Source organism: Cardiocondyla obscurior, linkage group LG08, assembly GCF_019399895.1.
Source record: "Cardiocondyla obscurior isolate alpha-2009 linkage group LG08, Cobs3.1, whole genome shotgun sequence".
Lineage (NCBI taxonomy): Eukaryota > Metazoa > Arthropoda > Insecta > Hymenoptera > Formicidae > Cardiocondyla > Cardiocondyla obscurior.
Window position 1 is genome coordinate 575,459 of NC_091871.1, and position 17,420 is coordinate 592,878.

Sequence of the window (17,420 nt, forward strand, 5' to 3'; positions counted from 1 at the left end):
TTCACGCATTGTGACAAAAGAGGTATAACGAATGCATTATATCCTACCCCTACTACCAATTAATCATGTGATTTCATTTCTTACCCTCTCTCAAATTATATTGAGTCATTTGCTAATATTAAAAACCGTTAGTAAAAACCGTTAGCTTATCTCTTTCAGATAAAAAATTCGGTTACCCTCGTCTAAAATTATTTTAAAAAACTTTTACTTCTCGGAATTTAAAACGTTGACTTATTTCTTTCCGACAAAAGAAATGTACACCCATCGAATAGCAACTACCCTCTGTTTTGCAGAGTCTTTGCGTTTAGCCGCACAGCCTTTGATCTCTGCATAGTCTATTTTATAAATGAGGGTTGAAGCGAGTGCACATATGTTTACGAGGGCAAAGTGAGTGAGAACGAGAATGATAATTTTTATCTCTATAAACATGAAAACAATTTGGCTCAAGATGAATCCTTCAACCGTCGAGCAGTCAGTTCCTTGCAACCACTCATCAGTAATTGATCGTCATCGTTTGTCACCAAAAATTGTAAGTATATATTCTTATATATTCTTAAATATTTTTAAAGCCATTTTAATACATAAAAATTTATAATTTTATACTTTTTTAAATTTTTTAATTTATTTTTTCAGATGATTTCCAACATCGACGTAAGACAGCTGTCCACTTGGCCGATTGAGGTACGCGTGGTACGCGTACAATCACCTACAATGTTTTGGGTGAAATTAATCAACGATGAAGCAGCTCATAAGGAAATGCTGGAACGAATGGCCTTACGCATGAGATTTGCAGCATCTCAACTGATACTGTCACCGAATGAAATAATAATAGGAACTCTCGTTGCCATTCGCGAAGGTTCAAAATGGCAAAGAGGGATCATCGAGTACGTCGGTGCTACTTCGATTACTGTAAATCTTCGCGACTGGGCTCGCACAACTGAAAGAATGCCGCATGAATGTTTACGACTAGAGAGCCAATTCCATGAAATGAGGTGGCAAGCAATACCATGTGTTTTAAATGGAATCTTGCCTCTGCGAGCTCAGGTATGGACGGAGCAGGAGGTTGTGCACGCAAAAATCATCATGGAAAAAACGCAGGGATGGATCATTATCAATGATGTTCTCAGTGACAATGCTGCACTTGTTTCATATCTCAGAGGCGGGCAAACGGAAAACGTGCCTATGATAGATGTATCTACATTATTTATACAAATAGGTATTGCAAAAAAATTTAAATGGGATAAAACGCCGACTGAATCAGTTGCATCGCAAACACAGTGAAAAACAATATCGTTATGTGCGGTGTGTAAAAGGGTTAAAAAGAACCTTAGGTTCGTTCATATGAATATCCGCTTCTAATCATGAGTGTATTTACGAACACACTTATGAAAGCAGGGATAGAAACGCAGCACGGAATTTTTTCATTGTTCGCTCGTCAATCGGACGGTGAGGATCTCAAAAAATTATCAGTAAAAAGTGATTATCTATCTGCTCTTGTTATTTTGACTCTTGTTTGTATAATTGTTGTTTTTGTTGTATATTTGTCGGGTTTTTTCCATTTATTAAAAAATGAGTTGTCGTGATTTTTAATTCGAGTGTGCCAACGACAAAATTGTAATAAATATCATGAAATACGCCGATGTACAAAAAATAATTGTACTCAAGGCAGCTCCTGTAAATACGTACATTTACGCCAAGAAGAAGTCGATAACATTAATAATAATATAAGACCACACAGTAAGGAGGCATATGATGAATTGAAGCGAATTGCATATCTCCTACGTGAAACATACCCGGAGGAACAAAAAAAAAAATCATGCACGCTCAATTTATTAGGCGAATGTTTATGGTCCTGTGTAGCATGTGGAACTGCAGATGCAGAACTGCCAACACGTAAGTATTTACTGTTGTACTAAGATTTTTACTCAATTAAAAAAATTTTACTTAACAAATTTTTTTTTCAGGAAACATGCCAACCTGCAATTATTGCGAAGTGAAATTAATTGAAGGGTTCAAGGCACTGGTATGCGGCCATGCATACTGTAAATATTGCATACCATTTCTTCCGTTTAGTGTTGACCCTCTGCCATGTTACTATTGCAGTACTTGCAAAGCGTGGAAAGTAAAAATAAACCTATGTAAGTACATGTCAATATCTTAATAACCAATATCTTAATAACTAATATGATAATTTATTAATTTATACTTTTTTCTTTTCCAGATAATGACTAAAAAAAAAAGGAACTGCCATTATGTTTAAAATCTGTATCATTTAAAATCTGAATCATTTTTAATCTGTATCTTTAATTAGCCTTTGTCATATATAATTAGCTTGTGTCGTATATAATCAGCCTGTGTTGTTTATAATTAGCTTTTTGTAATCATGTTATTGTTGTAATCATGCTATTGTTGTAATTTTAAAAAGATATAATCATAGGATAACATCATTTTTTATAAATAATAATTTGTACATCATTAGCTTTAATTTATTACAATTCTAATTTTGTAGAAAATAGTTTAAGCTCTTACGATAATATATATTCAATAAAAATGTTAAAAGTGAAAAAAAAATTTCGTTTTTTGTACATCATTAGCTTTAATTTATTACAATTCTAATTTTGTAGAAAATAGTTTAAGCTCTTACGATAATATATATTCAATAAAAATGTTAAAAGTAAAAAGAAAAAAATTTCGTTTTTTATGCTCTCACACTCTTAAAATTGCGTTTATTAAAGTAATGAAATAATGAAGAAATCAATGTAATTAAAAAAAGGCAAATTTTATTTTTTCAATTCAATGTAATTAAAAAAACAAATTTTATTTTTATCTTAAATGCCATGTTAATAATACTAGAACATTGTTTTACACTATATTAATCTTATATTAATCTTATATTAATATTACTACGTAAATAAAAAATATAAAAAATATAAAATACAAAAATATAAAAAATACAAAAAATACAAAAATACAAAAATACAAAAATATAAAAAAAATGTAAAATTACAAAAGCGGTTATACAAAAGCGGTTATACAATCAAATACTATACAACAAAAGTGATTATACAACAAAAGCATTATTTGAAAAACGTGGTAAAAAATGTAGTGTATAATGGTAATAATGACAGAAAAAAAATGGTAAAAAATTGTTAATATAAGAAATCGTATGATACTGTAGATTTGCACATGGGGCATTCAATTGTTAAAATATCTTCAGTTTGAATATAATCTGCACATTTTAAGGCACATGTGTAGCAATACACATGCTTACACCTTCCAGCACCAAATGTGTCTCTCGATACTTCCTCACAGCAAATAATGCACTCCATTTTTTCAGCATGTGCAATATGTCGCCGATTACAATTTTCCCTTTGGCATCTTCCAGATTTATAATCGCCGCATATATTTGTGTTTTGAAGAGTTCGCCCCACCTCTGCCCTCATCCGATCGGACGCCTTCCCAGTTCGTTCGTATCGGGCTTGCTCAACACTTGAAATATGCAAGTATAAGCAAGTACTGTTGCGGCACGTCGTATTTTGGTATGAAAAACAATACTTGTACGTATGTACAAGATCGCATTGATTGGTGTTACAACGCCCTTTAATAAAATTTTCGCATAACTGACGTTTCTCTAAAATATAATAACACGTTATAATCATACCACAATATAAATTGTAATTTATAAGATATGTACCTTGCTTTCCAAAATAAGCCATTTTCACTAATAAGTATAATACTCTGTACAAAAACAACAAAATTACAAAACTACAACAGCAAAACTACAACAGCGAATAAGCCACACAAAATTTCTTCATAGAGATCCTTCTCTATACGATGTTAAGACAACGAATGATGCCGAAACAGTATGGTGTTCACTGCTCACGCAGTGGTTGAAGAAGGAGAAACAAACTCGGTGGTCAAAATAAACGATAAGAAAGCGTGAGACACTGACGGAGAACGAATATATTTTTCTCGCATAAGCGTACATATGTAAAAAAGAAAAATTTTTTAGGTGAACCATAAAATACAAAAAAGTTTTTACCACCAGGCATGAAAAGATTCGTATCTAGTGAAAGCATGCAGATTGCACATTTTTTAAAGCATGCATGTTGCACATCTTGAAGCGATTGCTAACAGGGATATGTGAGTGAGTGAGTGAGAGCGTGAAAGGGTGCGAGCGTGAACGCAAACGACACTTGACCATAAGAAACTAATGAGTGTGAGATAGAGTGTGAGAGAGCATAATAGATACTTGAACGCGAAACCGAATAGTAAGAAATACAAGGTGTTCAAAAAAAACGAAATTTTTTTTTTTTTACATTTTTACATTTTTTGATTATATTTTTTAAAATATACATTATTTTAAAATATACATTATTTTAAACATTATTTTATACCGATTTTACATAAATGATTAATATAACAATGATAACAATGATAACAATGATAACAATGATAACAATGATGATTATAGTGATGATGATTATGGTGATGATTATGATGAAGGCGCCGGTGACGTTGGCTTCACGCTTTTTGTAATTTGATGAAAGTGACGGCTTCACACCAAAAATAATTCTTCTGTAATAGAAAAAAAATTTTTTAATAATATTATACATAAATAACAAATTTTTTTTTTATTTTGTTTTTAATACTTACCAATTATAGATTCCATAATTCGTGGAGCTCCTTTATCTTTGTCCAAGAAATTATTTTCCGCATGAGCAGTAATTGATAAAAAACGACATGAGCATAAAAAACGACATGAGCATAAAAAACAACATGAGCATAAAAAAACAACATGAGCATAAAAAAACAACATGAGCTATGATGACAAAACGACGACGATGATGACAGTGACGATTACGACAAAGGCAGTGGTGACGACAAAGGCAGTGGTGACGACAAAGATACTGGTGACATTTATGGATTGCATGACTGACACATATCTGAGTTTATAATAATTGCCAATGAATTATTACACTTATCGCAGTTGAAGAGTTGTTCAGTCAGAAGAACTTCATATGTTTCGGTGCGGTGACATCTCACCATTTTAAAGTCTTCATGCGCTAATAACTGTTCATCCATAAAGCATGGTATACAGTAAAATAGATAATCGTTAGTATAATAAAAAAAGATGCGGCAGTGCATTGTCTGATTGGTGATTTCGGTGGTGACTTCAGTTATTGCAACATCATCACCGATTTCACTAAACATCTGATCGAACATTTGTTGCATCTCCGTCATAAAATCTCCTTCAGACGCTGATTCTTCTTCATTTTCTTCCTCAGGATTTTCTCTATTTTCCTCTTCCACCTCACCCATATGATTTTGCACGAGCCCCTCCAAAACTTCATTAGCGTTATTGTCATCATTAGCGTTATTGTCATCATTAGCGTTATTGTCATCGTTGTCATCATTCAAAAAGTTAAAGAAGCGTAAAGGTCTGAAGTCGTCCTCACTAATATCTTCATCCAGTCCTTCCGAAATTCTTTCTTTCCCCATTTTTCAAAAATATTCTTTTTTTCACTGTCAATTGAAACTAAACTGTCCGAACGTTTAAATCGTACTGGCCTCTCGGCACAAAACTTCCTTGCAACGTCGCAACGTCGCAACATCTTCAAAAATTTTCTTATCGTTAAAATAAGAAGAGGAATAAACACTTGAGCCCTGAGCCTACACAGTTATGTATCTTCATAGTTTACAGTTTTGTTTAATATTATATTTCAAAGCGAGATACTCCGCAAAAGGATCACGCGAGTCGTAGTCAATGGTGACAAACGCGTGAATAAGAGCGAGCGAACAAATACTTATTTGAGGGTGAAAGAATGAGAGAGTTACACTTAAGGAATTTAAAGATAACGGAGGAGCAATAGAATGAGTGAGATTGCATGCTTTCTAGATCACAGCGTGATCCGTTGCAACGGATCAACATGAATATTATTTAAAAAATCTATTTAAAAAAATCTATTTAAAAATCTATTTAAAAATCTATTTAAAAAATCTTTAGTTGGAGGATGATACTTGCACGCTTAACGAGTGCGAGCGAGAGGGAACGATGGGGCGCATGATACTTTGCTTTCAACGGGTGCGAGCGAAAGGGAACGCTGGGCGCGCGACACTTGTGCGTTCAACGGGTGCGAGCGAGAGGAACGATGAGCGCGCCATACTTTGCGTTCAACGAGTGCGAGCGAGAGAAAACGCTGGGCGCGCGACACTTGTGCGTTCAACGGTGCGAGCGAGAGGGAACGATGAGCGCGCCATACTTTGCGTTCAACGAGTGCGAGCGAGAGAAAACGCTGGGCGCGCGACACTTGTGCGTTCAACGGGTGCGAGTGAGAGGAGATTTTGTCTCGAAGCATTTAAAAAAGTAATACAATTTGGAAAAGAGGGGGGGGGGGATTAAATTAAATACAATTTGGAAAACACTTGTGCGTTCAACGGTGCGAGCGAGAGGGAACGATGAGCGCGCCATACTTTGCGTTCAACGAGTGCGAGCGAGAGAAAACGCTGGGCGCGCGACACTTGTGCGTTCAACGGGTGCGAGTGAGAGGAGATTTTGTCTCGAAGCATTTAAAAAGTAATACAATTTGGAAAAGAGGGGGGGATTAAATTAAATACAATTTGGAAAAGAGGGGGATTAAATTAAAAGATTGATGAACACGCTCGCGCGTGTTCAGTAACGAAATTTCCTCCGATCGAGTCGCATCGTTATCGAGGGGACGCTGTGCGCGATACCTTGCGATCCGCCGCTTGCCGCCGCCGCGCTTATCATTTTTTAAAAATAATATCGCATTTCAGTGTTTCGATGTTGTGCATTTCAGTGTTTCGATGTTGTTATTATTTTCTAAACAATTCGTTCCTAGAATCGCCGACACAGGGGCGATTTATAAATACCCACCCCTCCCCGTATGACGTCATTGCCCCTTGCCCTAGGTCTCACGGACCCAGAACCGTTAACACCCCCTCTCCCCGCGTGACATCATCACCCCTCGCCCTAGGTCACATGGATACTCTAACACGTAGTGATCCAGAACCGCTCCATGCGTTCAACGAGTGCGAGCGAGAGGAGATGATGGGCGGCGCGAACGAGTGCGAGCGAGAGGGAACGATTAACACCCCCCTCCCCGCGTGACGTCATTACCCCTCGCCATAGGTCACACGTATAAACTAACACGAGGTGATCCAGAACCGGTGTTTATATTCCTACTCGTATCCTGGCCGATATTCGGAAGCAGGCATTCTCACACATTTAACAGATCACAGGAACAACCGAACAGAATTAAAACCGCGTAACCCCGACTCGGACATTTCCTTCTCTCTTTGATTATACTTAGAAAACAATTGATTTGGAAAATACATTTAGTGGAATCGAATTTCGCAAAAATACATATTGAAACGTTGAGACTTACTTTTAAGTTTTCGCCCTTAGTTTCTAAATTTTGGTGAGGAGTTCCCGAAATCCATTGGTTTTAAGGAAGTAATATGCCTACGAGGCACCCCCGCTTCAACGAGTTACCCCTTCCGAGCCTTCCAGAATTTTTCTATCATTTCCATCGAGAGATAGTAGGGTACCTTTACTTTCCATACGACATATAGTTACCTGGCTTTATTGCCTTTGCCTGCGCCACTTACTCCGGTAATTTCGGGCCTCTCGCGCCCTTGGTTTTTCTAAAGCTCAGGATCTGTTCGCAATTAGATTTTTAAGAAAAAAGTTATTTTTCCTTTTCCTATGACAGACAGGTTATCAAAGTTGAAATATTTATAAGCCCTTAAATTTTGATTTTTTTGTGTTATGGCTAGACAAATTCTTTGTCTGACGTTCGTTGGCGCCCGTTTGCAATTTGTTGCATGTTTTTTATGCTTTCACGCAACAAATTGTCCCGGAATATGTTGACGTCTGTTGAATTATCTTCTGAAAGGCTCTAAAGTTCCTTTTTTTTTATGTTACAATGGACTACGGTCTACCTTCCCCTTAACTAAAATTTTAATATACGTCGAAAAAAAGAGACGCGGAGTCGGAGACGTAACAATTTTTTACAGCGTTTGAAGCCCATAAAAACGCAAAAGATTTTTTGATTACACGGGTATATAGAAAAGAATCTAGCGATAGCATGTTACGCATCTGCAAACTAAAGAATTCAAGTGAGAGCGTGAAAGGGTGTGAGCGAGAGCGTGATTGACACTTGAACGCGATACCAAACGAAGAAATACAAATAGGAGTGAGAGAGATATAACGCAAAAGATACATGGTGTTCAAAAGAAAATTTAAGTAATGGGGTTTTTTACTAATTATATATTTTAACGATATTATCTTATAAAATCGATATGATGCGAGCAACGATGACGATGACGACGATGATGATTGCAATGAAGACGCCGGTGACGTTGGCTTTACACAAAATTGTCCCTCTGTAATATTAAAATTTTTTACGGGCTACTATTCGTACGAATAAAAATATTTTTTATTTTATTTATCTTTATACTTACTGTTACGTCAGGTTTAGAAATAATTCTAGTAGAAAGATTACCGCTTCTCAATGATTAAGGAAATGGTTTGAGAGCAGGTAAAGGGTAGAGAGAGAGAGACGCAACTACCAATTCTTGCGTGACGCGTGCGAGACAACGCCACGCGTATTAAGCGCTAGGAATGTATTTGAACGACAAAAGATTTGAGTTAGCGCGATTTTTGTTCTTTTGAGGGAAAGAATTTTACTTCTTGTTCTCAGGGAAAGAACCGGAGGTGTTTTTCGCAATAAATGGAGCTCAAAGGTTCATTAAAAAGAAAATTGCAGTACTCAGATTTTAGTAAGATTTAATTTTAACATTTTTATTCTTCTAAGTGATGCGAAATAGAGATGGTGGAATATAATTTAAATAGTATAATAATAAAACAAGGATGTTATTAACTGATTGATATTTTAATTAAATATACTAAATTAAATAAAAACATTTTTTTTTTATTTTATTAACAAACTACGCGGGAAATAACACAAAAAATTCTATAATAATAATACTTAATCAAGATCAATTTCTATTATTTCCGAGATCTTAGCTGACGATCTCGGAAATACTCGATCAATCAGCCTGATCGGAGCTAAGAAAGGGTGTTCCACCCCGGGATAAAATATAAGGACGTTCTGATCAGGAGATGCCCTACTGGCCTCTCTCCTGATCTTCTCAGGATCAAAGGAATCAAGGCCTATGGTGAAGGCCCTTTCGGGGACGGGATCCGTCCACGGAGAGCAAGTCCTCCGGAGGAGCTCGAGGAGAGGATCTACGATCGCTCTGGGTTCCTCTTGCCCGCCGAGGAACTCCACACTCGGGGCGGGGGAGGGGGAAGGCTCTGGGCCGTCAAACTCTTGCCAAAAGACAGTATCGTCATCAGCAAAGGAGTCGACCTCCTCAGGCTCCCCAGGATGAAGTATCGGGGACGGAATAGGAGAGGAGCATGCTCTAGGTGCAGCTCCTGGAGAATGAATTGAAATGTCCGGAGAATAGGAAGGAGTCGTAGGGCGGAACTGCTCCGAATCAGGCTCAGGTTCGGTCGCGTTGTTGTTTGAGCTCGGCGGATTTGGAGAATGGGGCAGCTCCCCGGATGTGTTAGTGCTCTGGGGAACTTCTTCGGGAGCCGGTGAATTCGGGGGAGCTGGGGGTTGAGGCGACACGACCTCTCTCCTCTTCTTCGGGGAGGGTCGGTTCTTATCTCCCCTGGCGCCGCCGCGAATAAGTATTGCACGAAGAAGCACTGGATTAGGCTCCTCAAATTCCGTATTTGCCGATTACGGCAAGCCCGGCTTTTCTTGAGAGTTCTTAAATTCGATGATTCCACTAAAAGGATTTCATTTTAATGAATTAAATTAGTAAATGAATTATAGAGAGGAAAATATGCTTGGGCATCACGTCTCACAACTCCTTTCGGATCTCTCCGTCGTCACCCTAAGCCTCCCTGGTTCCTCTAGCCAAATGGGGCCTTACTCAAGTCAAGGTTTTGATAGTCACCATTTATTGGCGGCATATCGCAACCCCCGACAAGAGAAAGCCCGCTAGGCAGGTCGAGGCACCCAAGAAAACAGGAGGATTTGAGAGAGAGATAGCGAAACTATAAAGCGTGAACGGCACCCTGACCATTCCCTCAATTTTCATTTTATTTTTATTTTTTCAAATTAAATGCAAAGAAAAATCTATTTAATGGAACCGTTTCTGGTTTTAGGGGGAGGGTTAGGAGTAAATAAATGATTTCACTTACTACTTGTTGTCTTGAGGTTCCGTAGATTGACTCTTTGAATCTTCGCTTTATTTCTGCCCACACAAAGTTGCACAAACAAACACTTTCTTTTCTTTTTTTAAAAGTCTCTGGTAACAATGGTAAAATGCTATGGTGCGAAATTCGGATTGAGAATGAGAGCGAGTCCCGCCGGGACCCGCGGTTTTATAACCTCGGAAAAGGGGAGGACCACCGCTTGATTTTTCAGTTTTCCAAAATTTGAATTCTATTCGTTAGGCTTATTCCTCCACTTTTCCGTCTTTGCAATTATTGGTCGCCCTTCTCTCAGTTTTCTTAATTTTCTAAGTTTTCGCCCTTAGTTTCTAATTTTTTGGTGAGGAGTTCCCGATATCTATTGGTCCAGGAGAAAATGTTTATGAGCTCCCTTCTACATGGTTTTAGCCCTTCCAAGCTTCCAGATAACAGATTCGAAAATGTTTAGATAACTTCTTTTTATCGGCAGCGTGTAATTGCTCCCTGAATTTTATAGTTTCCGGCCGCGTATCCCATTTTTATTATTACAGGCTTCTTGCCTCCGTTTTCTAATCCCTAAGATTCACGGCGAAATTTGATTTTACTGAATTGTTTTTCTTCTAGAATTTCCTTTGTCTACCGCCAGACATTTATTGTTAGTGCAAGATATTCCAAATCTTTCCGAGCTATTAATGTTTTATGAATATTTTGACAAATCCTTTCGTTTCGATTTTTATATTCCACATCTGTTGTACAATTGTTTCAGGTTCCTTCTTTTATTTTATACATCTGGTGATTCAGGATATTCTGTCAGTTAAATTTATTTTTCTGGAAACTTAAAACCCTCTCCTTTGATACCAATACATTCGGTATACTTTTCATTATTTACTTTATCAACCATGTGTCGGAAAAAGGAGATGTGAAGTTACAGGACGTAAGTAGATGTATACTGAGCGGTTCTGGATCACTACGTGTTAGTGTATCCGTGTGACCTAGGGCGAGGGGTAATGACGTCACGCGGGGAGGGGTGGTGTTCATCGTTCCCTCTCGCTCGCACTCGTTCGCGCCGCCCATCATCTCCTCTCGCTCGCACCCGTTGAACGCATGGAGCGGTTCTGGATCACTACGTGTTAGAGTATCCATGTGACCTAAGGCGAGGGGTAATGATGTCACGCGGGGAGGGGGGGTGTTAACGGTTCTGGGTCCGTGAGACCTAGGACAAGGGGTAATGACGTCATGCGGGGAGGGGGTGGGTATTTATAAATCGCCCCTGTGTCGGCGATTCTAGGAACGAATTGTTTAGAAAATAATAACAACATCGAAACTCTGAAATGCAATATTATTTTTAAAAATGATAAGCGTGTCGTCGCGCAGCGGCATGTTTATGCGGCATCGCGACTTTCAAAGGAGTCGCGATTTTTTAAAAAGGGTCGTGTGGCGTCGCGGCGGCAACGGGCGGCGACGGCGGCGGCAAGCGGCGGATCGCAAGGTATCGCGCCCATCGTTCCCTCTCTCTCGCACTCGTTCGCTCCGCCCATCGTCTCCTCTCGCTCGCACCCGTTGAACGCACAAGTGTCGCGCGCCCAGCGTCCTCTCTCGCTCGCACCCGTTGAACGCAAAGTATGGCGCGCTCATCGTTCCCTCTCGCTCGCACTCGTTAAGCGTGCAAGTATCATCCTCCAACTAAAGATTTTTTAAATAGATTTTTAAATAGATTTTTAAATAATATTCATGTTGATCCGTTGCAACGGATCACGCTGTGATCTAAAAGCATGCAACCTCACTCATTCTATCGCTCCTCTGTTATCTCTAAATTCCTTGCGTTTGTCACCATTGACTACGACTCGCGTGATCCTTTTGCGGAGTATCTCGCTTTGAAATATAATATTAAACAAAACTGTAAACTATGAGGATACATAACTGTGTAGGCTCAGGGCTCAAGTGTTTATTCCTCTTCTTATTTTAACGATAAGAAAATTTTGAAGATGTTGCGACGTTGCGACGTTGCAAGGAAGTTTTGTGCCGAGAGGCCAGTACGATTCAAACGCTCGTACAGTTTAGTTTCAATTGACAGTGAAAAAGAATATTTTTGAAAAATGGGAAAAGAAAGAATTTTGGAAGGACTAGATGAAGATATTAGTGAGGACGACTTCAGGCCTTTACGCTTCTTTAACATTGTGAATGATGACAACGACGACGATGACAATAACGCTAATGATGACAATAACGCTAATGAAGTTTGGAGGGCTCGTGCAAATCATATGGGTGAGGTGGAAGAGGAAAATGAAAATAGAGAAAATCCTGAGGGGGAAAATGAAGAAGAAGAATCAGCGCCTGAAGGAGATTTTATGACGGAGATGCAACAAATGTTCGACCAGATGTTTAGTGAAATCGGTGATGATGTTGCAATAACTGAAGTCACCACCGAAATCACCAATCAAACATCGCACTGCCGCATCTTTTTTTATTACACTAACGATTATCTATTTTACTGTATACCATGCTTTATGGAGGAACAGTTATTAGCGCATGAAGATTTTAAAATGGTGAGATGTCACAGCACCGAAACATATGAAGTTCTTCTGACTGAACAACCCATCTTCTGCGATAAGTGTAAAAATTCATTGGCAATTATTATAAACTCAGATATGTGTCAGTCATGCAATCCATAAATGTCACCAGTGCTTTTGTCGTCACCGTCATCATCGTCGTCACTGTCATCATCGTCGTCGTCGTTTGTCATCATAGCTCATGTTGTTTTTTATGCTCATGTTGTTTTTTTATGCTCATGTCGTTTTTATCAACTGTTGTAATGATTCCTTGCTTATGTTGTTTTTATTAACTGCTCATGCGAAAAATGGCTGTAATGATTCCTTGCTTATGTTGTTTTTATCAACTGCCCATGCGGAAAATGATTCCTTGGACACAGATCATCAAAGAGCTCCACGAATTATGGAATCTATAATTGGTAAGTATTAAAACAAAAATAAAATAAAAAAAAATATTTGTTATTTATGTATAGTATTATTAAAATTTTTTTCTATTACAGAAGAATTATTTTGGCGCGAAGCCGTCACCTTCATCGAATTACAAAAAAGCGCAAAGCCAACGTCACCGGCGCCTTCATCATAGTCATCATAATCATCATAATCATCATAATCATTATAATCATCACCATCATTGTCATCATTGTCATCACTGTCATCATTGTCATCACTGTCATGATCATCTGTATCACCATCGTTATATTAATCATTCATTTATGTAAAATCGCTAATGTATATTGTCGTGCGTATGTATTCTAGCGTAGTATATAAGATTTTATACAAATCATGTATTAGAGACTAAAAATATGTAAAAAAAAAAAATCTGAGCTCTAGGAGCAGCACGAGCTCTCATTATTTTTTTCCATACAGTTTAAATGTTAATGTTAGTGGATAAAATAAATCTTACAGAAACACTAAAGATTAGTATGAGAATTAAAAATATAAAATCCGGGTGCTTTTGTGTCTTTAATTCTGATAATAGTCTTTAGTGTTTCTGTAAGATTTATTTTATCCACCAACATTCGCAATGTATGGGAAGAAATTAATGAGAGCTCGTGCTGTTCCTTGAGTTTTCAGATTGTACACTGCTAGGATTTAGCTCTTACCATTCCTTGACTTTTAATATTTGTACATCGCTAGGATTTTTGTAGATAAAATGTAACTATTGTATAAAGAATAACTTGTATAGGATAATATAATTAAAAAATAAGTAGTAAAATGTTAAAAAAAAAAAAGCTGCGATAAATGCAATAACATGAAAATGTATAATTTAAAAAAATATAATTAATAAAAAAATGATAAAAATGGAAAATGTTTTAGTAAAATTTTTTTTTTGAAACACCTTGTATTGTTTGCATTTCTTTCCACTTAGTCTCTTTGTTATATCCCGAGCCCTTAGCAACAGAGGCTCGGGAATAACGTCGGAATGTCGCACGCGCGCGACCGTTTAGCTTGATCGGCAGAATACCGCCGATCAAGGTAACCCGGCATTTCCGGCCGGGACGCGAAGTCCGAGGCCAGTCGCGGTTGCCACCCGCGATTCCGCTGATTGCTATGGTTTTTGGCATAGCAACAGTAGGAGATATATAGGGGCAGCCGCGGCCCGGACAGTCAGTCGCTAACCAGAATCTCGTGTGAAGTCTTTAATTAATCGACAAGTGTAAAAAAGAAAGGAAGGAAATAAAGAAGTGAACAAGAAATATCAAGAGGCGACTTTATTTCTCCCAAAAAACATAAGTGTCTCCGGAGAACGAACCCCACAGCACCCTTGCGGTGTAACAATTGGTGGCAACGGTGGGATTCGCCCCCCGGAGTTTAGTCGCCCTTGTGCCGGCGCCTTCCGTCTACTGGGCGTCCGACTGGTAATGCGGGACCTCTGCAACAAACAAATAAAAAATCTGTGAAAATTCAACTTATGAATGAGAAGATAGAAGAAGACCACAAGCAAGGGAGAGCCGGACGTGCAACCTGAGCATCCCCTGACCAGCGTAACTACGAGCAGCAGCCACGCAGACAAGCAGCCACGCAGATAAGCAGCCACGCAGATAAGCAGCCACGCAGATAAGCAGCCAAGCAGACCGAATACGAGATAGAGAAGCATACGAGCAGCCAAGCTGAGAACATCGCGACTCATCAGCTATCAAGCAGCATGCTGTTACCGGCGTTATTGTAAGTTAGTTATATATATATATGCAGGGCGAAAAAGCGAATAAGATTGTATGTACCGCGGCGAATTCTATTTACACTGCCACACGTCGCGCCTATCGTGGTTGAACGGCATTACCGAGCCCGAAAACCTACAACCTATCTTTAAGAGAATTCCGAATCAGACGCGAAGTTTTATCCGCGAAATAACGGTAGACGGCGAAATCTTGGCCCGCGATAGCGCGATTTACGAATTCACAAACGGAATCTCCCTCCCTGTACCCATGTATTCGGGTAACGCGAATTTCGCGAATTACCGAGAAGCCGAGGAATCCGGTAATCAAAGTCGCCGATCATCAATAGGATCACTAGTGAGCGAAATATTTGCACCCGAAGACCAGCGATTTGTATTTATGATGACCGATAACGGCGAAAGGAACGAGCCCTCGCTCGCAAGCGGGGAAGGCACGAGAGCGCGGAACTCACACGGCGAAAACTCTATCAATAACACGGAACCCGGCGCCAACACAAACACAACGCAACCGCCGTGTCGACACTCCTCGCCAATCTCGCGACCAGGCGGCACGACGCGCGACGATGCGATGCTCACGATACTCGACGCGATATCACTGACCGCAACGAGAGTGGAAAGATTAGAAAACGAATATCTCGCGCAAAGATACGGCGCCAGGCTCAACAGGACGGCGGACTCCTTGCAGCAACCCGTGCCACCCCCGAGACGGCCCCAAAGAGATGTGCGGCATTCTCTCAACAACCCGCGGCAATACTTAACACTGCAAAACGCAATCGGATTTATACCCTCGTTCGACGGGAGCGAAAACAACGTTAAAAAGTTTATTAAAGCATGCGAATATGCGGCGCGAAAAGTAGACCCGGAAGACGTGGATGAGATATTGACGGCTATACTCTACACAAAACTTACGGGACGAGCGCTCTCGCGATTCGAATCAAAGCAAATCCTAAACTTCGCGCAATTCATACGCGAAATCGAAGAGGGTTACGTACAGCGACGAGGTACAGCCCATCTCCAGCTGGAATTCAACCAGCTACGTCAGCGTACGGGAGAAAGCGCGCAAGCATACGGAACCCGAGCCGACACACTAGTAACCGAGCTATATGACGCGTTGAGCGAAGGCTCCAGCTACACGGCGGACGAAAAACGCGGGATATGGAACTCGCTCCAGAAACAAGTGCTGAACAATTACCAGACGGGTCTGCTGCCGCATCTGCAGACAATCGTCCGGTCTCGAAACTACAGGACGTTACAAGAAGCGATAGCAGGAGCTGCAGCGGAAGAAAGGCAGCGTAGCGCACCCCTACGCGCATACAACGAGCGAGCGTACATCGAGCGAAACTTCCCGCGCACCCCGGCAACCCGCCCACCCATACCCACGTGCAACAGATGCGGGAGGCAGGGGCACCCGGGATTTCTGTGCCGCACCGGCAGGTACGCGCCCAGGTACGGTTTGCCCAGAGCCGAATATACACCGCGCGTTAATACCACGGACAAATTTTGCAATTACTGCAACAAGCCATATCACACGCGCGAAGAATGCCGCAAGTTAAAGAGGGACAGCGAGATATCGCAAGGAGCACGACGCGATAACCGAGCCCCCCCGCGAGCACCCCGACGGACGACCACGGTACATTCAACCTTACCGGAAGAGAGAGCGAGAGCGCCTACGAGACAACCGTCACGCGACGACACGCGCGTAGATAACGAGACACGTTATGAGACGCGGCCCGCGCGAGATTATCAAGTGTCGCACATCTCAGACGACAACAAAAATCGTCACTTGGATCTCGTCACCCTGCCCGTATTGCAAGCCACGGGCGGTAAAATGACGTTCTTGCTGGACACCGGTGCTGCTATCACCCTCGTCAAAGTGGGGAAGCTGAAGGGCGATACACCGATTTATACCGAATCGATGGCCCTAACTGGTGTGACCGGACATAAGGCGCAAACAATAGGAACAACTCGCGTGTTAATTTACTTGCGAGACAGTACGATCTCGCACGTGATGCACGTGGTGCCCGACGAATTTCCCATTGCGTACGACGGGATACTCGGGATGGATTTCCTTAAAGCGCAACGCACCGTATACGACGTCGAGAACGGGCTTCTGATAATCAACCGCGCCGCGATCCCGTTACAACCGTACATACGCACGACGCTACCACCGAGAAGCGAAACAATAATACAAGCCGTCACCGACAGCAACCAGATCGGAATAATATATGCCGATGAACTTCAACCCGGCGTGTTCATAGGCAATTGTCTAGTAGCCCCCGAAAATAATATTTGTGCCATAAGCATTTTAAACACACGAGACACAGCCGTGCCATTCCACACACCCGCCGTACACATAGAAGAGGAGCCACAATTGTGCACGGTCAGCGCGCTCGCGTTACAAGATAAGCCAAATATAGCCGCAGTGCAGCAGCGAAGAGAGCAAGTTAAAAAGCAGCTT

The 17,420-nt window shown here is 40.4% G+C and overlaps 1 protein-coding gene across 1 annotated transcript; it reads left to right on the forward strand.

The window, feature by feature from the left end:
* The first annotated feature begins 230 nt into the window (after positions 1 to 230).
* Positions 231 to 1,281, forward strand: LOC139104816 (uncharacterized). The gene is made up of 2 exons (XM_070660527.1): positions 231 to 529; positions 634 to 1,281. Exons 1-2 carry the CDS (start codon positions 404 to 406, stop codon positions 1,279 to 1,281), a joined length of 774 nt encoding a protein of 257 aa, XP_070516628.1. The 5' UTR covers positions 231 to 403.
* The last annotated feature ends 16,139 nt before the right edge of the window (positions 1,282 to 17,420 follow it).

What these genes read in the sequence shown, in the direction of transcription:
- LOC139104816 (XM_070660527.1), top strand. Translation starts at nt 404, where the DNA reads ATGATAATTTTTATCTCTATAAACATGAAAACAATTTGGCTCAAGATG. An exon ending in ATCGTTTGTCACCAAAAATT is followed by an intron (nt 530 to 633) that starts GTAAGTATATAT and finishes TTATTTTTTCAG; the next exon opens with ATGATTTCCAACATCGACGT.